At 41.5% G+C, this 24,164-nt stretch overlaps 1 protein-coding gene across 2 annotated transcripts; it reads left to right on the top strand.

Moving 5' to 3' along the window:
* Nucleotides 1–2,933: 2,933 nt before the first annotated feature.
* On the top strand, nt 2,934–23,767 carry nckap1l (NCK associated protein 1 like). 2 transcript variants are annotated; one of them, XM_028999191.1, is made up of 31 exons: nt 2,934–3,080; nt 3,767–3,877; nt 5,456–5,548; nt 5,908–5,964; nt 6,050–6,192; nt 7,262–7,352; nt 7,557–7,694; nt 8,363–8,411; nt 8,704–8,860; nt 9,348–9,404; nt 9,764–9,860; nt 10,171–10,280; nt 10,507–10,639; nt 12,131–12,212; nt 12,304–12,362; nt 12,488–12,633; nt 13,133–13,265; nt 13,608–13,727; nt 14,480–14,619; nt 15,742–15,873; nt 16,509–16,727; nt 18,320–18,450; nt 19,993–20,090; nt 20,715–20,808; nt 20,886–20,968; nt 21,178–21,258; nt 22,230–22,323; nt 22,489–22,605; nt 23,002–23,111; nt 23,196–23,285; nt 23,413–23,767. In XM_028999191.1, exons 1-31 carry the CDS (start codon nt 2,991–2,993, stop codon nt 23,527–23,529), a joined length of 3,372 nt encoding a protein of 1,123 aa, XP_028855024.1. In that variant the 5' UTR covers nt 2,934–2,990; the 3' UTR covers nt 23,530–23,767. The 2 variants fall into 2 exon arrangements, with proteins under 2 accessions (XP_028855024.1, XP_028855025.1); XM_028999192.1 differs by lacking the exons at nt 22,489–22,605; nt 23,002–23,111; nt 23,196–23,285; nt 23,413–23,767 and having other exon boundaries at nt 20,886–20,972.
* Nucleotides 23,768–24,164: the final 397 nt, after the last annotated feature.

The following is a 24,164-nucleotide window of genomic DNA, read 5'->3' as shown; positions in this document are numbered from 1 at the left end:
TTTGACGTAGGCCTGCAGATGTCCGTGAACAAATCTGAAATTGTATTTGTGGATATGATTAAAATCAAATGAGAAACAGAGCAGAGCTAATCTCTGAACAGGACAGCTGGAGACAAGCAGCACAGTAGCCCAGTAGTCCAGACGCTGGTGAGAAAGGGAGGAGCCCACCTTTCAGATGTTACGGACATGGCTCGGACGGAACGGGAGGAAAAGAGCGGTGGGATGCGTGAATTAGACCACCTGTCCGCTAATCTCCACAACCAGCTGAGGACTTGACTGGAAATAAACCGGCCGGTGAACGCGAACGGCTGCTAGCAATTTTCATTCTTTGCGGTCTGGTTTGGCTGAAGCTCAATGACCTTGTCAATAAAATCATGATCTTTTGAAAACCATGCACATCAAAGCTGCGCCCTGCACAAATGCCGCTGTTTCTTTTCTTTCTGATGGCTTAGCAGCCAGACAGCTTCACCTTTATTTGCAGCACTGTCTGTAGTCATGTAGCACCTAACAAGGCTGCAAATGAGAATTTAACAATTACTAAACATTAAATTATAAACTAAATTATAGGTGTGGTATTTTTCTCTATGTCTTCTAATTAAAAAAAAATCTCACTCATCCAGATAAGGGATTTGAGAACATTGGCACATCTCCCAACAACACCTGGATATCATTCCATTGCTGAATGCAATGTCAAACGAGTGGGTCAGGTGACCCCAAATTGGGAGGTACTGTGAACACCTGAGGATATGTAGAATAAAATATGTTTTTTTTTTTTTAGATTTGCTGATTATTGCATGACAGGTAAAATTTTGGCTCAAACGTCCCAAATTCTGTACACTCAAAATCAAGAAGCTTCGACAGGCTGATGGGTGCCAGTTTAAGGACATGGACATCATCTGCCTCTCGGTGGGTAAGGAATACCATCTCCACAATGCTGGCCCTGGCCACCAGCCCTCTGATGTTATTCCAGCCTGAGGGAGCTTCAGCCTAAAACTCTGGCACCCCAAACCAGACACAATTCTCCCTCTTGCGCTCTAATTAGCAAAAAGGAACAACAAGAGTTCATGACTGTTATTTTTTTAGCCTTTTTAAAACTTGCTGCTTCCAAAACATTCCTGTATTCTGGTGTCGGTCCAATCCTGGCTCACAAGGACTCGTTCTACTTCTCTATTGCTGCAACAGGACGTGCTGGAGTCTACTGTGGATACACACAGCACAATAAAACTGTATTGCCAAGCCCTCATAAAACCATTAGCAGTAAGCGCCACTGTCTGCTCTCTCCGTGTCTGAAATTAATGAGCACGGGGGGAGGGGGTTTCACTCAGACAGGCTTTTGTCCTTCGAACCCCAAATCAAAGTGCAGTTTCCCACTCGTCTCCCTCTCATGGGCTTATTCACGTAAAAAAAAAAAAAAGTTTTACATTTGTAAATCTTATACCACTAGACAATTTCTCATGGTGCTGTAGTTGAGATGCTTTCCCTCCATTCTGGAGCTACAGGTTGTGTCAGTCCCACTCAGGAGGCTGCTCATGTGTCTCTGGTCATGTGGCGGACGCAAATATAAAATGTGCCCAAATAGATGGCTACCCCTCTTTTTTGTAGATTATTTTTTTTGTTTTTATGTTTTTGTAGACCAATCATTAAGTCAGTGTTTTTTAGATGAAATGGACACATTTAAATCTGGCAACACTGCTGGCCACCTCACCTAGAATTCTCATTTGACACCATCAATTGAAATGAAATTTGAATACAGAGATGCCTGAACAAAACAGGAACAAAAATAACAACATTTGCCTGTATTTTGCTAGTGTTCAGTTTTGGTTATTATTATTATTTTTAAGCATTTGAGTCACAGTTTTCTCAGTTCTCACACTCCATCCACATAACTGGAGCAGTGCAGCTCTGTTTTAGCCATTAGCCTTCGTCTCTGCACCAGTCTGGCAGGTCACTACCCTATCCGGGGCTGATGCTTTCAGCATGGGCTTCCGGACCAGCAGCTTCAAAACAAATATTATAGGAGGAGCTGTGTAATTACAGCACATGGATGCCGAAGTGGTGCATACTGTGCACATGTGTACAGGATCTCCAGGGCTGCCCATCTCCCGCTGAGCTCCTATCAGCCCCTGACTGGGGTGCAGACATCTGGGATGCAGACCAGAGCTGCAGACCCACCGATGAAGCTTGTCCACTTCCTTAAGACATGGACTGACTGATTGATGAGTAGCACACACACACACACACACACACACACACACACACACTAAAAAAAAAACTGTATTTGCATCATCTTAATCAAACTAATTTTCTGACAAACTAATAAAAACTAATCACCAGGTCTAATCACAAAGCTTGGACTTTGGAGAGCTGTGTAGTGGGAGAGTAAGCAAAACTTTACACAGGCCTTTGCTCACAGTAGTTCAGTTAATAATCATTTGTGGCCCGGGTAATGGGCTGACTGCTGGAGCGGTCACAGAGCCCATCATTCAGAGGCTGAGGAGGCCATCTAGTGGAAAAACACAACAGCAACACTTCCTGTGTTTATTGGAACAATCTTTGAAATGTTGGCATAAAATTAGAGAAATTAACAAAAAATATAATCATGTAATTGTGCCCAAAAATGTTTGTCTGCCTTAGTGAAATAAAATGTGAACAAAACTTCTTTCTCGTGGTTGGTCGACACAGACAGGAAGACAGGAAGCCTCATCACCCACTCAGATGCAAAAATGGCTGACCAGCAAAAGAGGAAGACGTAAGTAAATGAAGTAAATGAAAAGAGAGAAGGATCAGGAAAAAGACAAACATGTAACCAAATACTAATAAATCACCATTCAACTCTGTTAACACCGCCAGCCCCCTGTGCTCTGTGACCAGAGTAAAACCCCATCCCCGGCACCTCCCTGCTCTGAGAGGGCGGAGTCATTTTGAATGTTGGGAGGGGAGACCTGACCTCCATCGCGACTCCCGGGGTCCACCAAGCTACAACCAGGGCCATGGCGTACCAGCACAAACTGGCAGAGAAACTGACCATCCTCAACGACAGGGGGAGAGGCGTGCTGATACGGATGAACTACATCAAGAAGGTGAGCAGCAGGACGTCAAAAAACGTTTTTTCCCCCAAACTGTCAAAGTACAAAGAAGGAACCAAAATATATGTTGTCTGTTTGGCCTGAATGCTCATTATTCTTAATAGATGTTCTCAAGGAAATGGTGTATGTAAATGCAAGAAATTGAGATGAATTACAAATACAGATATTATGCATATAAGAGAACTAAGTAGTGCTTACTGCAACCTCTAGAATATATACTCATAACTATCAGAAGTAAACTTTTCAACCTTTTGTGCTTGATCAGATTATAAGAAGCCTATTTTTTGTGGGATAGTTAAAAACACAGCAGCTACTTCAGCTTGTAACTTTTGTGGATTTGCCGTGATGAGGCATCACGCCTAGACCATTTTGAATTGCCAAAGCCGCAAGAGCAGCGAAAGAGGAAGTTTCTCACACAGGAAGCTGAGCTGCTCAGGCTGAAAAGCGAACGGCCCCATAAACGCATGACACTCGCATGACTTAAATATCAGGAAGAATGTGTTTCAATGCCATTTCAGTAGTCACAATGTTCAATGTAACAAAGGACTGTGACAGATGAGCGCATTACAGATTCAATGGCTGGAACAGCAGACTGAATTTTATAGTGTTTTTCACACTGGGACAGAGGACCAAAAGATGAAAACATGACACACTGAATGTCATTCCCTTTTCTTCTGCAGGCATGCTCAGACTCCAAACTCCGACCTTCCTTTTTGATGGACAAGGCCATGGAGTCGGCCATGAAATACATCAACAAGAAGTTCCCCAGCATCGACTTCAGGGGCTCGAGTGTGAGTAGTCAGCATGCATCACATGGCCCCGCGGTTCACCATCTAGTTCCTTCAAATGGAACAAGATTCTGCTGCACTTCACACACACGTTTTATTGCCACGATTGTGTGCAGAGCAGGGGAAATGCTCCCTCAGTTCAAAATTAGACATAAAAGGAAACAGACACTGGGTGATAAATCAGGAACCAACAAAAGAGGCAGCAGCTGCACACTGACAACAGACACAACGAAACATGCCGTTGACACAGAATGTTGAAGCACATCACAGACACGCCATCAAGTTTCTGCAATACATCACTCTCACAGTTCCTGGCTTGGAGGTGTAGACCTGCAGATCAGCGTTGTTGACAGATATTTGACCGCGTCTCTGCACTGAAACCGATTGTTCCTTGGAAAGATTCTTCTGCAGGTACTCAAATTAGCCAGAGGCTCAAATTAGAAATGAAATGTATGAAAAGCCGGGAAAAAAAGTCTATGGCCAAATGGATCTATATTGAATATATAGCAGGCCTCGCCTGCCGTCAGCAAATTAATGCTTTTGTGGCATATAATTTTCAGCAGAACAGACGGTCCATCACAGGAAAATAACTTCAGGGAGGCGTGAAAGTCTTTAGGCTTACATCTGCAACACATTAAGCATTAAGCAGAGTATCACATGTCTTTATAAAAGGACTTTTCACTTCATTCTTTTAATAGGTCTCGTACAGTACCATTTGAAAGTTTAATGCAGTAGTGAAACTAATGAAAGGTTTTTCATGTTCATATTTCAACATGAACTCTAAACATGTAAAAAGGTGTAAAGTGGCGATAATATTATTTGATTTCAGAAAGACTGTTGATATCTTGAGATATAGGTGGGTGATAGTAGCCTAGTCGAATAAGACACTCGCCTATGAATCATACATTCAAACCCCACTTGCTACCATTGTGTCCCTGAGCAAGACACTTAACCCTGATTGTCTCCAGGGGGGACTGTCCCTGTAACTACTGATTGTAACCCTGAGTGTCTCCAGGGGGGACTGTCCCTGTAACTGAATGTAAGTTGCTCTGGATAAGGGCGTCTGGTAAAATGTAAATGAACTGGCGACTGACCAATCCTAACTCAACAAGCAAGTCTACTGATGTAAAACAAACACACCATTAGATGTGGTCAAGGTTGTAGTATACCTCACTTGTGGTTGCCAAAAATAATTATTTCTGTCACACGTACCAGTACAGGCCAAACATTTGGACACACCTTCTCATTCAATGTGTTTTCTTTACTTTCATGACCATTTACACTGGTAGATTCTCACAGGCCACTAGTATCAGGCGGCTGTTAAGCATAGTTCTTAACTGTTATCCAAAGCAATTTCTATAGATTCTATAGATATACAAAACTAAGAGCCCTGATAAGGCCTAACTTGTCCTTTGTCCAAACAAAACCTGTCAGACACTCATATGAAAACACCTAAATATATTGCTAAAGGTACAGTTATGTCTCTTTTTTGCATTAATTAGCGAATTATCAATCAACATTGGTTTTGAGTTCAATTTCCTAAATATTGTATGTCACTAATGTTTTTTTTTCCTTTTCTAGCAACATCTAAGCAACATTCAGAAACAAAAAACTATAGTTCTGGAGGGTCTGAGCAGCTACTATGAGTCCTTCTTAGATGTCATGGAGTTCAGGGTGAGGATCTTTAATACCACGAAATGTCCCGCTCTCTTTACACAGTCATTCATTACGTTTTTCTACGGTGGTCTTCTGCCACTGTACTCTGTGCTCGCTGGCATCAATGGCCACTGTCATCTCCAATGAAAAGATATGCAGTTTCAATAAAGACCCATCATATCATTTGCAAAGCATGTCAGCCTTAGTAATTCAGTGTTATGAGGGTCACAGATGGGGAAAATTGCAAACTGTCAAACACTGATGAAAGCTTTAATGAGAAATAGCAACAGGTTTGCAAAGGTAATTGGAAGTCCATTATACATTAAGACAGCTTTTATATGAAAATGTCTTTTTTTTGTTGCATGTATTCCTCATAGGACCATGTTTATGAATTGTTGAATACAATAGATGCATGCCAGTGCTTCTTCAACATTGTAAGTATGGAACTGATTAGAGGACTAAAAATGGAGTTACATTCTGATAAATTATATATAACATTTGTTATTTTCTTCACTTCAGACGGTCAACTTCGACTTCACAAAGAGCTTCTTGGACCTCATAGTCACCTATGCATCAGTAATCATTATGCTGTCTCGCATAGATGATAAGAAAGTACTAGTGGGCATGTACAACTGTGCACATGAGATGTCTAATGGAAACAGGTGATGCTTCTGAGCCGACTCTTTGATCTCATTTAGAATTTTCTCTGTTTCTTGGCTTCCTCAACCCATCTTTTAGTTGTTCCTGTGTAATGGTGTAGCGGTATACTGTAATATGGCTAATCTTAACCATAAACATTTGACTATACCACTGTAGATTTTTCTAAATATGCAATCCAGAAGGACATCAGGGACATTGGTCAACTCCACACTGACATGCAACAATTTGTGACAGCTATTAGAGCAGATTGAAAAACGCTGTGAGAACATACGCTGTTTTATCACAAATGCTCTTTACTGCCATCTATAGGATGGGGATTTAAATGGCAGCAGAATTTTGGGTCTCTGGCATGGATCCGGAGTAGAATTTTTCATGGTCCTGAACAGACCTACAAACAGAATGACTGGTGTAAATGGTACTCATGCATGTACAGAATATCTGTTTCAATTTGTTAAAAGGTGTTACAGTCTTATTTAATGTCCTCAGAACATCCCCACCATGAGGCACATATCACTACAGTACATTATAAGAAAATCACACTTTGAACATTTCATTCTGTTGGACATGTCGCACACGCTATGTACACACTGCCTCTATAATGTGTCCAGTGTAACTCTATGACATACTTCAGAAATAATTATCTGAAGGCCAAAACAGTGGCAATGCCTAGCAACCAGTGTACTATGACAACGAAGCGGCGCACAAGAGAAAATCGCCGCGCGTCTCAGTAATTACAGATGATTGCACACAGTATCCAAGAACTAATTGCAGTGCAATTTGTTGGAAAATGCAGCAGCATCCCACCAACCTAGAGGGGGGTTCGTAGGTCAATCCAGATATTACAGTCATTATTGCAGTAGAATGGTGTGAGAATTGGAAAGATCCGTATAGATGCAACAAATCAAACATGCACATTACATTAATATCACTACAGTACAGCACCATTGTGAAAAGCGTCCAGTATTCTGTGCTGTGGAAGAATGGAAGTGTGTCCTGTGCCTGAGGACTGGTTAAGAGAACCACCGCTTTGCTGGATTCGAAGCTTCACGACTGAACCGATTTGTTTTGCAGCGAACCTTCATACCCACGCCTCGGCCAGATGTTTCTGGAATATGAGCAACCGCTGAAAAAGCTGACAGAGGAGTTTGGCCCACACACCAAGGTGAACGCAAAAACCATTATAAGAAACCACTTATGAATGCATTACATTACTGCTCGTACTTCTGGTAACGTTAAACCATAGAAAAAATGGCTAATGCGGGCTGATTGAGGGGGAAAAGGACGATTCTCTGGTCTCATTCGTGAACGTTGTTGAATGGTGATGTACATCGTTTGTAACGTGTGTCTGTGTCCCCCGCGGTGGCAGGTCGTGACGGAGGCCTTGCTCTCGCTGCAGATGGTGTACCCGCGCCGGAATCTTCCGGTGGAGCAGTGGCGCAGCGCCCAGCTCCTCAGCCTCCTGAGTGCCCCCGCTGCCATGCTGAGCCCAGCCTGCTGTGACACAGTGAGTGTGGCTCGTGGTGCCAACCCTGCCCACCGTGCCAATCAGCCCAAAAAAAGGCACTTACTAAATGCTTTGAAGTGGCATTGTTTTCTGTGACGCCGCTGGGTGCCTCCTAACGGGTCCTTGAACTGGGAAGAAAAACAACACATGACAAAAAAAATGAAATACAGTCACACAACGTAATCAGAAGCAGTGAACCATTCCTGTTTTGACTTACATTCCATGCATAATCATTTTCAATCATTTCAAGTACTAAAAGCAATGGACAATAAACCATATGGCCAATATTCATTTACTAAGCTATAGGCATTCATTTGTGAATCAAATATGTTAAAATTGTTTCCTGGATTGGGAGAAATGTCTGTCCTCTCTAGGTGTCTGGTATCATATTGCCAGCAGGAGACACGTGGGAGGGACGTGTGTTCTCTACAGATCTTATCACTTCACATTCCTCCAGTTCCCTTTTTGTGTTGCCAGGTGTTAGTAATTTTCTGCTAGGTTGTGTACCTCACACAGCCACTGAAGGAGGAATTTGCTGGAACATTGTTGATGTTTGCTTTTTGAATTGAGACATTCACAAAAATCCAGGAAAAAGATAGACTTTTCTCATAAAGTGAACGTTTTTAATAGAAATGATTTTACATTATATAATACGTCTGTCTCCACAGATGGCCTGTGAGTATCTGTCCATGGACGTGATGGAGCGCTGGATTATTTGTGAGTATCAGTCATCACATGTAGTCAGATTTCAGAATGAAATAACAAGCAAAATAATAAATGCACATTGAACAAAAACAATTAAAAGAAATATATATATATATAGTTATTACAGAGCACCCTTCATGAAAAAGCTGCATTATAAAATCTTCTTAATTGGGACAGAATTTTGGCCAGTGACTAAACATTAAAAGAAAACAAATGTCAGCAGAATGAAGCAACAAATGAAGGAACCTAAAATTTTTTTGCCTGAATCACAGCTATTATTCTTTTTGGGTTCTTTGTTTTCCAGTGGGATTCCTGCTCTGCCACAGCAGCTTGAACACAAACGCAGCCTCCCAGGAACTGTGGAAGATGGCCCTGCGCAGTGGACTCTACTTAACCCTCATCAGGGATGAGGTGATAAATATCCACAAGTTCTCAGAGGACTACTTTGATGGCCTTAAAGGGTAAGAAATGTTGAATAGAATGTGTCTGCATTTCAGAGCTAAGCACATTCTCATCAGTCACAATATTAAAGATTTAATATAATAAACTGACCACCGTTCTATGGCACCAGGCCACAAATATTGGTCCAGGGGTGACCTCTGATATTGAAGAACCTGCAAATTTAATAGCTCAAAACAGGGGCAGTGGTTGGCCTAGCAGGTAAGGAAACAGACCTGTAATCGGATGGTTGCTGCCCACTGCCCATTAGGTGGTGGGTTAAATGCAAAGGACAGAGTGTTTTACAATTACTTCACTTTCACCAACCCATAGTATTTCAATGCAGTCTCCAATCCAACAATTAACCACACCCCACCCTGCTTAACTTCCAAGATCAAATGGAAGCCATAACTGGAGGGTGAATGGGAAGATATATCTGTGGTGTAAACAACGAGAGGATGATGCTGTATATGTAATATCTGAAACAGTATATTCCCTTTTTGCATTTAGATACAGTAAACGTGTGGCGGACATCAAAGAGTGCCGAGAACATGTGGTAACCAACTGGTGAGTTTCTTTTGATTTGACTTTACTGCTATCATTTCACACCATGTCGTCATATTCATCCTCACCATTCTTTTTCTTTTTTTAATCTGGAATTTGATTGAAAGATGAAAAAACTAATATAAAATGAATGGATTAATAAATAAATAACATCGGTGCATTACACAAGACAAAGCAAGGGAACACTAGGCCCACACAATATGCAGGCTGAGGAGACTGAAAGGCTTGTTAAAGACCTCTATTAAAACATATTATCCTTGTAAATGAATGTCTATGAAAAGATGCTCTAATAAGGCTCTAATATGGAAATATTGTTCTAAGAGTTTTGCATATGAACCACTCATGTCTTTATCTTGATTCAGCGGAGCAATACACAGAGAGAAGAGGCACTTCCTCAGAAATGCAGTGAAAGAGCTGTACAAAATTTTAGAAGATGAGCCGGGACTGCTGGGACCAAAGGTGGGCTAAGCTCTGCTTCTGTGGTTTACTTCACGCTGCCGGTGTGCATCCTCACGGTGAAAAGCACTTTAAGTGCTAAACCAGGCTGGAAAGAGGGTTGACCTTGTTGCTTTCTAGCACACAGTAGTTCCGCATCAGAAATGTGTCATTACCTGCTGCGCCGCTCCTCCACAACCTTTTCACAGAAAACACACCAAATATTATCAGAAAGCAAAATTCAAGCACTCGCTACAAAAAGCAATACTGTGACTGTCTCCATGGCAATTGAAGCGCTGCCATGCCATCTCTTCTGTCCCCCTGTTTCCATCAGGCATTATTTGTGTTCATGGCCCTGTCATTCTCCCGTGACGAAATAGGCTGGCTGGTCCGTCACAGTGAGAACGTCCCTAAGACTAAGACCCCTGAAGACTATGTGGACTCGTGAGTTTTAAATAAATTATTGTCAAAATCACAAACAAAGGCAAATATTTTGCAATTGAAACCAGGTTGATTAATCAAAACATATGCAATAAATATTATTATGTTAAAAGCATATAAAATATAAACCAATGCATATAAAACCAACTGGATTTTGAATAGATTTGTAACAGTTCTTTGTGTGTGTGTGTGTGTGTGTGTATGTGTGTGTATCTGTGTGTATGGCCAGTCAAATAGCAGAGCTGCTCTTCTACATGCAGAGGCTGCGGACTCTGCTCGCCAAACACAACAGTGTTATACAGCGCTACCACGTCATGTACCTGGCCCAGTTCGATTCACTGGTGATTAATGACACCATTCAGGTACGACAGCACTACGCACTGGTCACAGGTACAGGATCAGACATGACATTACTACAGAGGCTGATGAAGATCCATGCTTTTGTATGTTTAATACCCTTTTGCTGCTCGTGGATTTTTGTGACAATAATTAATACTAATGATCAAGTAAGCAATAATTCAAGAGCCACAAGGTGGTGCGGTGGTTAGCATCGTGGCTCTGGTAGAAGTGGAGAAATGCTCATGGACCGTGAGTGAGTATACGTAGTCATGTTGTGCTGATTAATCTTGTAATGCCTCATTAAGTACAACATTGTGAGATCAGAACTAATGTGGTTAGATATGTAATGGGAACTTTTCATTTTGATATTGTAGTTGATGTAAAGATTTCTATTCCGTTGTTCGTGTATCTGCTATATGATTTTCAAACTATTAAGCATGAGCAGGGTGACAAAATTGGCAACAAAACATAAACTTCCCACCCATCTCACTAATTCAACAAAACCATCTTTAAGTGAAAAGTTATTGTGATGGACTCCAGCACAGCACTTGGCGACACAACGAAACGTGTCCTCTGTTTTTAACCCTTCACCCTCAGTGAGCAGTAGGCAACCATGAAAGGCGCCAGGTGAGCAGTGTGATCATTTATCATGCGGCCTTATCCAGAATGACTTAGTTGCGATGTAAAAACAAATGATAGTGAAAAGATGGCTAATTTTATTATTGATCAGACATATTTTGTGCTGATGACAGTGAACATGGTGGGAGACCAACTGTGTACCATTGTTATTGTTGTTTAAGCAAAACCATAATTTACTATCCTAAAACAACATGCATTGTGTGGATATTATGTGTCAGATTTACTCCCAAAGTGGTCAAATTTTGAATTTTCACTCAAATCCCATGGCTACTAAGTGTCTCCGCACAGTCGAATGTCTGATTGCTCCTCAATATGATTAATGATGTTTTTACGGTGCTTGCACACGTACGCCTTACAGTTTTTATGACGTCCCTCCTTATCCCCCCCTCAACTCGAGTATTGTTTACGATCAGTAGTTACAGGGACAGTCCCCCTGGAGACACTCAGGGTTCAGGGTCTTGCTCTGAACCTGTGACTTTCTGGTCTTCTGGTTCACTAGGCTAATACCTGCAGAAATGAACACAAGCGCCTGGTATCACATTTTGTTACATATATTTGTATGGGTATATTTTACAAGGCTATGTAAAAGAAACCATGACCTCTGATTTCAGTCTTGATGTAGATACCCTGCTTAGGGTGCAGCCTGTCCTGCCAAGCCTGTCCTGCCAAGTCCAAATCAATACATTCGGCAGTGGCGATGCCAGAGGTCATGTTGTGTATATTTAATGTTGTGGTCCGTTGAATACATTCTGTAATCTGAGTATGACAGCTGCGGTTTCTCTTCTTCTGCAATTACATAACAGGCAGCAACATATACAAATCGATAATAAAAATTGTGATCAAAATGGAGGAGATCTGATTCTTGTCTTCTCTAGAGCATGTATGTGTGTCCAGAAGAGGAGTCGGTACTGATGTCATCTTTCATCTCCATCTTGTCAGCATTGTCACTTAAGCAAGGTGGGTGAGATATGTTTGTGCCTTTAGATATGCACCCTCCATTTCAGGCCACCCAAGCAGAAGATGACATCCCACTTTCTATTTTTGACAGTGGAAAACGGGGAAGAATTTGATTTCAAGGCCCTCAGGCTTGACTGGTTACGCCTACAGGTACCCTGAGTGACCTCAATTTGTCTCATGTCACAGCATGAGTTCCAGCTCACAATTGTAGGAGGAGTATAGCTGTTTTTAAAATGTCACAGACCGGCCCTAATGCTGGTACGTCTCCGTCCCAGGCCTATACCAGCGTGTCCAAGGCCGCTCTGGCCTTGAAGGAGTACCCCGACCTGGCCAAGATCATGAACATGACACAGTTTCACACCAGACTGATGGACGACATTGATGGCCTTCTGGTGGAGGCAGCCGACATTTCTATCTTGTGGTGGGTTTAAAAGCAGCTGTTAATCCTTTATACAAGCCAGGAACCAGCCAGAGCTTTGACACGTGATATTCATTAAAACACAGCATGTTTTAAATCAAGTCCTTTTAATGCATTTTTTTTATTTCAATGGACTGCAAAACAAAAGGCAAAATCTCTATATGAGGAGTGGTTATATTACCAGACATTTTTTACTGGGTCAGACAACATGTTTTAATAGATCTCAGTTGTTTGGGTTTTTATTAGTTAGTAGTAATGGGTTCATAAATCAAATTTTTATAGACAACTGTTCAGCCCTTTATTTTTGTAGTGTTGTAGTCGTTTTAGTTGTGTGGATCTCTCATATCAAGCATCTAAAACATCTGCACTGACCTGCTGACTGAATGATGTTGCATTTGTGCCATAAATGGAAATCAGGCAAGAAATGTTGTGGCTATTCTGTAGAGTCAATGTCCAATACTTCTAATAGTTCATATTCAAATGACTGTGTGACTGCTTTCAGCTACTACCCACGGGTGTTTGAGAAGATGTTCACTCAGGGCAGCGAGGATGTGGCCATGCAGAGGTACCTGATGGCATTCCCGATGGCCTGCACTCACTTCAACCAGAGCTGCCATGACATGTGCCCAGAAGAGGTCAGTAGTGAGCAGCATTCACCAAGCCGCAGACACACACACACATTCACACACTCGTTCTCCAACATATACACACAAGCCACTGCCATCTGGCCCTAATTTAATTCATATATCTAAAATTACCTCATAATGTAAAACAGTCGTAGAAGGAAGGAATGAAATGTGAGATTATGACATGATATCCTCATAAAATATTGCTCTTGTGATCAGAAGTGATCTGCTTTTGAGCCACAGAAGATAAAAAAAACGCACACACCACTTAAACCACTTTAACGTTTTCAGGGAAGGCGGAGAACAATGAACTCTATCCTGTTTGCTGCTCTTCTCGTTGCTATGCTGTAGATGGAGGAGATTGAGAAGAGAAGCCTGAAGCTGTGCGTGACCTTCCTGGAGGAGATCGCCCGGCAGACCTGCACGGTTGTCTTGGAGATTTGTGCAGAGCAGTGCAACCTTAACGACCAGGTGAATCAGCGGTAGACAGGGAGGTCAGGGGTTATCCAACTCATTCAGTCTTCACCGAAGGTGGGAAGGAGAGGGCAGATTTATTTATTTTTTTAATTCATTAAACATTGAAATTGCCAGATTCACTCTGTCATTGAGCCGCTTACTCTTATTTCCTGAGTATTAATTAAATGAATTTAGTGTAATAGATAAGTAAATAAACAAACCACATATACAAATGTGGGTGACAAACGGATCAGAGATCCAGCGATGGACGTCAAAGTCTTTCCCGTTGCCTTGGGATGAATTCTGTTTAAAACTCCGCTGATGGCATGCCGGGAATGTTGTGGCTCTTTTGTAGTCTTTTTTATGGGACTGTCAGTTTGATTCACCGTTCAGTAATAAACACCGTAAACACTGTTTAAAGCTTTAATTTAATTTAAATAAAATATGGTGGTTACGCTTTTGGGCTGAGGTGGTATTTCTCTTCAAACCATTCTGTTTACAGGAGAAAAAAAAAAGAGACCTAGGGCCTGGAGGGGTACATAAGGGCCTTCTTTCCAAGTGTGACAACAACCAGAGACTAGCTCTGTTAATATAAATCATGCCCATACTTTTCCTGGTGCCCCTAGGTAGTGGATTTAAACATCCTTTGTTTCTTCGGAAGTGCATCCACATTTTCCATGCTTTCGTACTTGAGCGTCCCTTGTGTCAACAGGTCCAATAATAATAATGAAAAAAACAACAACTGTGCTGTCTCTGTCCCCTTCTAGCTGCTGGCTAAGCACTGTGCTGATACCATCAGCAGGGCTCGCAACAAGAAGCAGAAGAAGCAGATGCCCAAGAAGGGAGAGGTGCAGAAAGAGAAGCCAGGCACGGAGAGCCAGAGAAAAGACAGGGCCATCGTGACCAAGTAATGACCTGCTGTCAACCTGACTGCACAACTAATCATGATCTCATAACTGATACCATGACTCACATGAAACATTACTGTCAGGTAATGCGTGGCGGGGAGGAAAAAGGATGTGAAAATGCTTGACTCACAAACAGAGGATATGAGAAATGAATCAAATGAAACATGAACACACAAAACAACAAATGACGAATAACAGGACAGGCCAGGACATAGTAAGGACACGTTTCTGAACACAATTAGGTAAAATATATAGAAATCGAACGAGAATTGCTGGTGTCTTCCTCCTGTAAGTTGCTTTTTATAAAAGCTTCTGCAAAATAAAGTAAAATAAAGTTAAGTAAAGTAAATTAGATAGTCAGGGAGCACACGCTGGTGTCAGAAAGTGCCGATTATTAGTTAATGATTAGTAGATATCGGCCTTGTTAAAATGTTTTTTTGTCACAACCAAGGGGGGAATGGAAAGAATGGGGTAACACAAATAGGGAAATGGAGCAAGAATAAACCACCATGCCTTGCGCAGAATATCATCCCCTCTGGTACCACAATGGGTGTCCTGCAGGGCTGATAAAAAAGCTACCCGCTGGTCTCTGTCAAGCACAAACGTCCTAGTTCAATGGAGAACAACCAGGGCCCAGGGTGGAGAATTGCTCTCTCGATCCCTGCTGCTGCCTGGTTTTATCACGCGGCTGGGCGAGATCAGGGCTTGTCCTCTGATGACGATGTGATGATCCAGGGATCATCACATAGGTTGCTTCATTGCACATTGCACCCTAGCTCGGGATGCACCAATTTTTCAGCTATAAAGAGGTATCAGTTGTGTTGCACATAGTTGCATTCTGGATGTTTTTTGCACTATGACAGTCAACCAATAGGGATCGTACTAAAAATAAATTAATGATGAAGATTCTTGGTGAATGAATGGCAAGAAGAAAAAAAGAAAAACACTGGTTTTGCTTATCAGTCTAATTATCACATTGGTATTCATATCGATAGGCCCATAACTGGTGTATCCATTATTTGCATGACTAACATAGAGGATGGCAAGCTGTTTTTATTTTCCTTTCAGTTTGCATCTCTGCAACTTCACAAACCACGACTGATCGTTTGTCTCTATTTCAGCATGGATAGGATGCATCTGACGCTGTCTGAACTCTGCACTGCCTTCAGCCACTACCCAGACTTCACCGTGTTTAACCACATTGTGGTCCCTGCTGAGTTCCTGCTCTCACAACTGGAGACTCGTCTGACCAAGTATGGGCTTCATTCACATCAGCATTCAATTCAAACTGCATGTTCAGTGCATCTTACATACATCAAAGTGTGCTTCAATCCGAACCCTACAGGGACTTTATGAACACTGGATCCTCAGTCGATCGGTCTTGCATGGTTTTAAGATAATATTTGAGCTGATGTGCAGAGGTCAGTTTGACCTCAGATCTTAATTTCTTGTTTATAGCCCTACTTCACTTTACGTCTTATTTACTGTAGCTGAGACAAACCCTCCAGTATTCAGTTTACATTTAGGGAGTGGTTGCAGCAGCACATACTGTTATGTTCAATTTCAGACAAATTAATAGAGCACATCACAACATTGCCATTTTATAATGCATTATAAGCATATTTAATAGGAAATTATTTGCTGTATATACATTGTAATTATTATTATAGCATTACAACCATTTACAATTATGAAAAGCACAGCAGTTTTTAAATGTCCACACATAACACATTAAATATCTATGCTCATAAATGCTCCATTAATTCCATGCTACCAAAAAGACTTGGTCCAGTTTGTGCTGGTGAGTGGCAGTTCGGCACAATTTACCTAAGACAATAAACAGAGTTGGTAAGCGTTCCCTGAGCCCTCTCACCATTTGCTTTTGTAGGACCATCGTGCGAATGGCAAATTATAACCAGACCACCCACGAGATCTCACGACCCTCCGACCTGCTGGCCGGGATCAGGGCATACACCGCCAGCCTACACAGCCTGTCCTGCTACATCAACATAGATATGACGCGGCTGGTAAAGTGTGTCCTGCTGCAGCAGACCCAGCCGCTCGACTCACAAGGGGGCCAAACCATCACCACCCTCTACACCAACTGGTACAACCCTCCTCTGTCAGAATTCACTGACCCTCTTTTGTCTATATTTGCATTTTGAAGAAGGAATTTTTACAGCTTCTGCATTTAGGCTTCATAGAATAATTCACCCTTTAAGGTAGTGTTACAATAATTTTACACTCTTAATGGGTTGCCAGTAATTTACAAGGGAGCACAGTTTGTGCGGTTGGTCTTTTTTTCTGATTATTTGGCACTTACTGCACAGTCCAACTCAAAAGCAAGACTTTTAAATAGGGCTGCATGATTTGGGGAAAAATACCTATTGCGATTATTGAGATCAATATTGCGATATGCGATATGATAAAGGACACTTGCTTGTATATCAATGAAAAGTCGCATACTAATAGTAAAATGTTTAATTTCAAAGTGAAACATACAAACTACTTATAACAACCTGAAATGCCCTGTGCTTTCAAAATATAATATTCTACAAAATTAAATAAATCACAAAAAACTCTTTTACATTACTGTCGAACGACAAACCCTGGTAAGGCTAAACAACTGTTTTGATTATATTTGGCCATTATAAAATCCCGTATTATAGTTCTTATGTTTAACCAAAACGTTGTTTGGAGGCTGAATTGAACACAGGGATGCATAGCTTTTCTAGCATAGCTAAGGTTAATATTTGTAACCTGAGGTGAATTTCTTTAGGAAACTTTCAAAGTTTGAGACAAGTTAACAGCTAAGAAGTTTAGCCAAAACGTTGTTTGGAGGCTGACTTGAACACAGGAATGCATAGCTTCGCTAGCTTAGCCTAGCTTAGCTAAGGTTAAGACTTATAAAACGGGATTTTATAATGGCCAAATATATTCAAAACAATTGTCCAGCCTTACCTATGAAATGAAAATCCCCGGGATCTGGTTTGGAGCATACAGCGGTTTGTACAGCCCCGAGCAGCACAAGAGGGAGGCATTTTTATGCACTTCTCTCCATAGACATGTATATGCTTCACGCCACAGCAGAGCCTGTCGAAATATGGCGGCGACGTTGACGTACGCTGCAGCGCGTCATGCGTCTATCCATATGTCTCCGAATTGAAAGTCATGTGACCAAATACGTCACATCCGACTGAAGTGAGACTTCAGTCAGCGCGCAAACTTTGAGAGAATGGATCGGATATGTTGCCGATCCAATCCATGTACTAATCATCGCAGCTTTTCGCGTTCATGTAATCACACAGACTGACATCGCGATTACGATTGCAATTAGATTAATCGTGCAGCACTACTTTTAAACAAAAAACTACATGCAATTGCAACAACGAATTAACTTTGCTTCAAATGTTCACATACCAAAGGCCCAAAATAGAGACCGGTAGAGAGTGGCCATGTTCACACTGTATGCATAGTTGACTTGATCTTTTTTGCCATGTAGAAGAACTGTGCTGACCTGGTTATGGAAGCATCTGCATATACTACTAAAGAAACATGGGCTCTGCATATACTACTAAAGAAACATGTTAAACAGTCAAAAGAACAGAATTCTGCATTTTTTCGACTGTAAAAGTACTGGTGCATGTCTCCTTATCTCGTCAAAGTGGCCACTGAGTGTGCTCTGGTCGTTTTATGTAGGTACCTGGAGGGCCTTCTACGCCAGGCCAGCAACGCAGTCATCATTCACTGTCCCACAATGCACTGCTTCATGAACCAGACCATTGAAAACGAGCGGACCTTCCATGCTGAGGAGTTCTCTGACATAGTTGGTAGGCATTGGAAATCATTTTACAATTCTGAACCTTTGATTTTATCCAACATGGTTTCCCACTGGTCTTTTACCATTACAAAAAAGTGAAGTGATTGTCACATGTGATGCACAGCAGCACGGCACACGGTGAAATTAGTCCTCTGCATTTAACCCATCACCCTGAGTGAGCAGTGGGCAGCCATGACAGGTGCCCGGGGAGCAGTGTGTGGGGACAGTGCTTTGCTCAGTGCACCTTGGCGGATCGGGACTCGAACTGGCAACCTTCTGATTACGGGGCCGCTTCCTTAACCGCTAGGCCACCACATTACACAAAGCAGTACAGGAAAGGATAACAATTATATTAATAGTGTATAAACTTCCATTTTGGGTCATGGTCTTAATAGATGTGCACTGATAAGCAATTCAGCTGTGCAACAGCTGCCGAGCTGAATTTCTGAATGCCCAAAAGCTGAATTTCTACAACCCTCAAGTCCCACTGTTGAGCTTGACGTGATGTGAGGCATACATGTGAACGTTGGGTTATGGTCTGAATTAAAGAGTTTCACACACATGCCTCTCTAATAACTTTTATTATGCATTATTATGGCCTAACAATCAACTGTGATTCATTTAAAAAGTGTGATTAATTTGTTCATTAAAAAAAAAAAGATTGACAGCCTTAAAAAAGGTAAACCAATTAAACCTTGCTTTACTAATGATGTTGTCTGTTACTAACAAGGTAGTGCTGATCTAAATTATGCAGGTGTCACTTTTTTTTTATGCAGGTGTCACTGTATGTATGTTTGCACACATACAGAATGTTTCAGCACTAACTGCCTTAATTGTGGCTTGTTTGGGTAAAGGTGTTTCCATATCTTACCTTTTGCAACACTCCAGAGATCAGGGAGAAGTTCAGCCTTATTGGTCTCTGAAGAGAAATCCGCTCCACACAAACAAGACTGCAGTTTTCCATTCAGAGCCGCGACACCTTGCACACCCACATGCTGAAGATGAATTTGTCAATGTGCTCCTCCACCACCGTGTTCCTCACAACCCCCTGAGCAGTGTCAATAGGTTAACTCTCATGGACTCCCCTCCAAATATATATTTGTATGCTGTGACTCACTGCTGCCCTTTTTTTTTGTAGTGTGACGGCTCAGTCAAGTCCAGACCTTAGAATCCTGGAGTGCACAATGAATAATAATGAATTTATGATTAAGAAAAGTCCACAGTAGAATTTAAATGATGGGCTATGAAAATGTTCTTCAGTCCTTGAGGGGTGGTCTATATGCTGGAGGCCTGCTAGGCAGTAGGAATTTTGTGTGGATATATAGATATATTACAGAATTCTGACAGTATCTTTGACCTTAAAAAAGAGCCTGTTCATGAAGTCAGGCATGTGATGCACCATCTAGAAGATCAGAGTACCAAGGAATGTTTGTCTGGTGTAATTCAGACATGGTCCGAAATAGTCTAAAATGATGTCATTGTTATTTAATGTCACTTAAAACACGAAGGAACAAAACGTGAACTTGACAGCATGTAATGTGTTTGGCCCCAGAAATGCAGGCCTTGGCTGAGCTTCTGGGTCCCTATGGGCTCAAATTTCTGAGTGAGAACCTGATGTGGCACATCACCTCACAAGTGGCAGAGCTAAAGGTAACAGTTCACTCAATGCAGACAATCTTTCCACTAGTTCCACCGCTAAAGTACCTGCTGTTCATTCCAAAACCACTAGGTGCACCATTCTGAGTTCATTATTTATAATAGGTAGCATTAGGAATGTAACGATGTTCTATGAATTTGCTAAAAATCGTTATAAATGTGTTAGGATTAAAACATTGAGTTTGAAAATAAACTGCGATGCAACCAACTCTGTGTATTAGGAAATACGCCGATTGTGTGTAATGCTCAGTGGTGGCAAAAACCAATGAGCATAGTGAGTGAAGAGCCAAAATATTCAATGGACTGACTTCATTTGTAATATGTTTGCTGTGTTGCATCACAGTTGCGTTGAGTTGTTTTACCAAAACTACACATCCAGTCAGCAACATGCAAGATTTAGTCATTTTCTACAATTATTTTTTAATGTTTTTTGCTGTAAAATGCCATTTTATGTGATTGATTGACAGGAAAAAAACAATAGTGCATTGTTACATCTCTGTTTAGAATTATTTGCCTGTCTTCTTGATATCCAGTGAATGGGAATACATAATTAAGCAGCTAACGAGTTTGCTTACTTTGCACTTGTTGGAGTTTTCTGAACATGGTTTTGTTCCTTAGAAACTTGTAATAGAGAACATGGACACCTTGGTGCAGATGAGGGCCAAGTTTGACAAGCCGGAGACAATGGCCAACCTGCAGAAAAAACTGACAGGTGCTAGAAAAACAACTACATTAACGGTGACCCTACGGCAGGATCTTACTGATCTCCTCCTGTTGTCATGTTGGCAGGCTGTGAAAATGTTTTGAAGAGGATGACCATCATCGGGGTGATCCTGTCTTTCAGGGCCATGGTCCAGGATTCACTTGGAGATGCATGTGACCTTACAGCAGTTCTAAAATATTATACACTCCATATAACAAATGCTATGTAATAAACTTTGTACATACTGTAATCCTGGGATTAGATCCTTGCAAAAGGAATCATTTGGGAGGCTTTCGTTTTCTTTAGTCTGATTTGGCTGGAGATCATGTGGACATGATGTGAACTTACCCAGGGACTTTCCCTTGTTTTTGGGCACAGATCATGCAGAGACACTGCCCCTTCCTCATGGGACCCATTGAATGCCTCCGGGACTTTCTGCCTCCAGATTCTGACGTAAAGGTAAACTACATAAAAACACCCACAGCCACAAACCACCATGAGGCACCAATTTTGGGCAAATAAGTGATTAAAATGGGCTTGATTGTGAGAAGATAACTTAAGAAGCAGTAAGTGACGCCGGTAATGCGATCTGCTGTGTTGAGGTGGTCACTGTGGGAGGTGAAAAGTCCCAGCTTGGTTTTGCTCACTTCAGAGATGACAGTCATGCTACGACACAAACCCATCCTGATCCCATTGACATAAACATTGGTCACAGCCTGGTCACGGTCCGGTCTGGAATAGTCTGATGTTGGTGGCTTCTTGGCAAATGGGCTTACTGTGTAATCAGCAAGAAGCATTGGCATTTAATTATAGAAACTGCTGTTAAATGATAGTTTATACAAGATTACAATACTCAAAATATTCAAAGCTATGATGATATATATGTTTTTGTTTGCACGAGATTTAAGAATATGAATAGAATATATAAAATATTTATATAAATTGCTATAAATGTGTCAGGATTAAAACATTTTGAGATGGAAATAAAGTGTGATGCAACCATTTCTGTGTACTAGGAAATAAGCTGGTTGTGTGTAATGCTCACAACCAGGTTGTGGTGAAGAACCAACAAGCAAAGTGAGTGAAGAGCAACAATATTCAATGGACTGACCTCCATTTGTAACATGTCTGCTGGGTCGCATCAGAGTTGTGTCCTATGTCTTACCAACACTACACGTCCAGACAGCTGCACATGCAAGACTTTAAGATTCAGAACAAATATTTGTATTTTTTTTATTCATTTTATAATATTATTTACTTGTTATGATATTATACAATGAATGAACCTTCACATAGTGGAATTTCTGCTGGTCTTCTTGAAGCAGCGAATGTATTTAAACTATAGGAATTAAAATATTTTTGTCCAGTATGATGTACCATTTTGCTTTATGTAGATTATTGTCTTGTAAACATTACCGCTGTATTCCCAGATGACCCTCAGTGTGTATGAGCTGGCCTCGGCATCAGGTTTGCCATGCGACATTGACCCTGTGCTGGTCTCTGCTATTGCCAGCATGCGCACAGGTAAATTCCATCGTCCACAGAATCCTCATTGCTCACAACCTCATTTCTCCTTTGTTGAACTTTGGAACATTTTCCAGATCTCAACAGCCTACAGTTTGTTTATGGCCTTACAGGCAGTATTGAGTTGTGTATGTGTAAAATTTTCATGCACAATTCTTTCCACAGACAACTCATCCAGTGAGGAAGAGTACAAGCTGACGTGCCTGCTGCTGGTCTATATTGCAGTGTCACTGCCCGTCCTGTCCCTGGATTCAAACTCTTTCTACAGCCGTGAATATGGAGGTAACATAATGTAGTAGTTCTAGGCCCTGATAGAAGAAGAAATAAAGCATCTTGCCGCAGTGCAATAATCTGTTAGTGTTGGCATCTTGCCTTTTGAACCCAAGCTACTCGTCTCTGAGTCTCGGCCAACATCAGATGCCAAATATGCAGGGAAACAGAGCCTGGCATTTGTATCGGATTAAACTTAATATTTTTTTTTTCTGCGGTGTGTGTGCTTTAAACGTTCAGCAGCAAGTTCTGCGAGAGGTATTTCTAAAAAGCGACAGTAAACGACCTTAATAAGTTGCTCTAGCTCCTTCTCGTATTTGTTGCTGGTGCCGGTGATGCTTTCAAGGTGAGCCCGTTACCTTCCTTTGTGTTTCCATGGTTTCGTCGTGACTGTGCGTCTTCCCACAGGCCATCAGAACAACATCCACTGTTTGACCACCGCTGTGAACCAGCTGTCTGCAGCCATGTTCACCGTTCAGAGAAAAAACATTGAGCAGCACCTCAAGGAGTTTCTTCTGGTCTGGTGTTATTTCCTTTAAAAAAAAAAAAAAAGTTCACTTCTGCTTCTGTTCAGACGTTAACGCCAGCAATCTTACCTGTAGGTGGCATCGTCCACTCTGCTTCAGCTGGGCCAAAACTCTGAGAGACTGGAGGCCAAGAACAGGGAATCCATCTACCTGCTCCTGCATCTGGTGAGCTTCAGTCTGTGTGTGTGGTTGGTAATTGACTCAGCATTTACTGCTAGCAGATGTGTATCTGTGGCTGAATCTAATTTTCCTTTAACGAAAGCCCCTCCCCTTCTGTCTGTTTGTGTTTGAGATCGTGGAGGAGTCCCCGTTCCTCAGCCAGGACATGCTGGAGAGCTGCTTCCCCTACGTTCTCCTGCGGAACTCCTACAGAGAGGTGTACAAGACCTTCATTCATACCCTCGGCTGACCCATACCTTCTGTCTTAAGGCAGTAACAGTCCACCGTGGCATGCTGGGAGATTATCATGCTAAAACTGAGAACTGGTTAAAGGACATAAGTTAAGAGAATATTATGAAATAAATGTTTATTATTGTTAAATAATTTTAAGCACTTTAAAGAAAAAAAAAACATTTTTAATTCTAACTGGTTTATACAGAAATCAGAAATCAAATGCATATTTTTATGAATAAAAGACTGAAGGCTAAGTGGTAAAGTGCATGACTAACTTCACACTCCCCCTTCACTGCAGTCACCTCTGCACCGTTGTCACACTGGGGACCTGTGATCAGTGACTGGGCTTGGAAATTTTGTGTCTGTTTGTGAATACAAGCACCTCACTGCTGGGTCCCTGCAGTGTTTCTGTGTGTGTGTCTGACAGAGAAGAAAGAGAGAATTTGTAGGATATAAATAGTGGATCTCTATAGTCTACACAGCATCATTGAAGGCTCAGGTTTTATTTATGTGATGACTGAAATCAGGTCAAAATCCACAAATATGTTCTTAGAGAAAATACACCTCCCATAATGGGCAATCAGTCAACTTTTTTGTATGAAATTGAAGATTACTATTCCTGTAATACTGTGAATTTGTCAAGGTTTGGAG

Source organism: Denticeps clupeoides, chromosome 12 (assembly GCF_900700375.1).
Source record: "Denticeps clupeoides chromosome 12, fDenClu1.1, whole genome shotgun sequence".
NCBI classification, from domain to species: Eukaryota; Metazoa; Chordata; class Actinopteri; order Clupeiformes; family Denticipitidae; genus Denticeps; species Denticeps clupeoides.
This window is presented reverse-complemented; position numbering and strand designations above follow the sequence as displayed.

What these genes read in the sequence shown, in the direction of transcription:
- nckap1l (XM_028999191.1), top strand. Translation starts at nt 2,991, where the DNA reads ATGGCGTACCAGCACAAACTGGCAGAGAAACTGACCATCCTCAACGAC. An exon ending in GATGGAGCGCTGGATTATTT is followed by an intron (nt 8,412 to 8,703) that starts GTGAGTATCAGT and finishes TTTGTTTTCCAG; the next exon opens with TGGGATTCCTGCTCTGCCAC. An exon ending in AGTGCAACCTTAACGACCAG is followed by an intron (nt 13,728 to 14,479) that starts GTGAATCAGCGG and finishes GTCCCCTTCTAG; the next exon opens with CTGCTGGCTAAGCACTGTGC.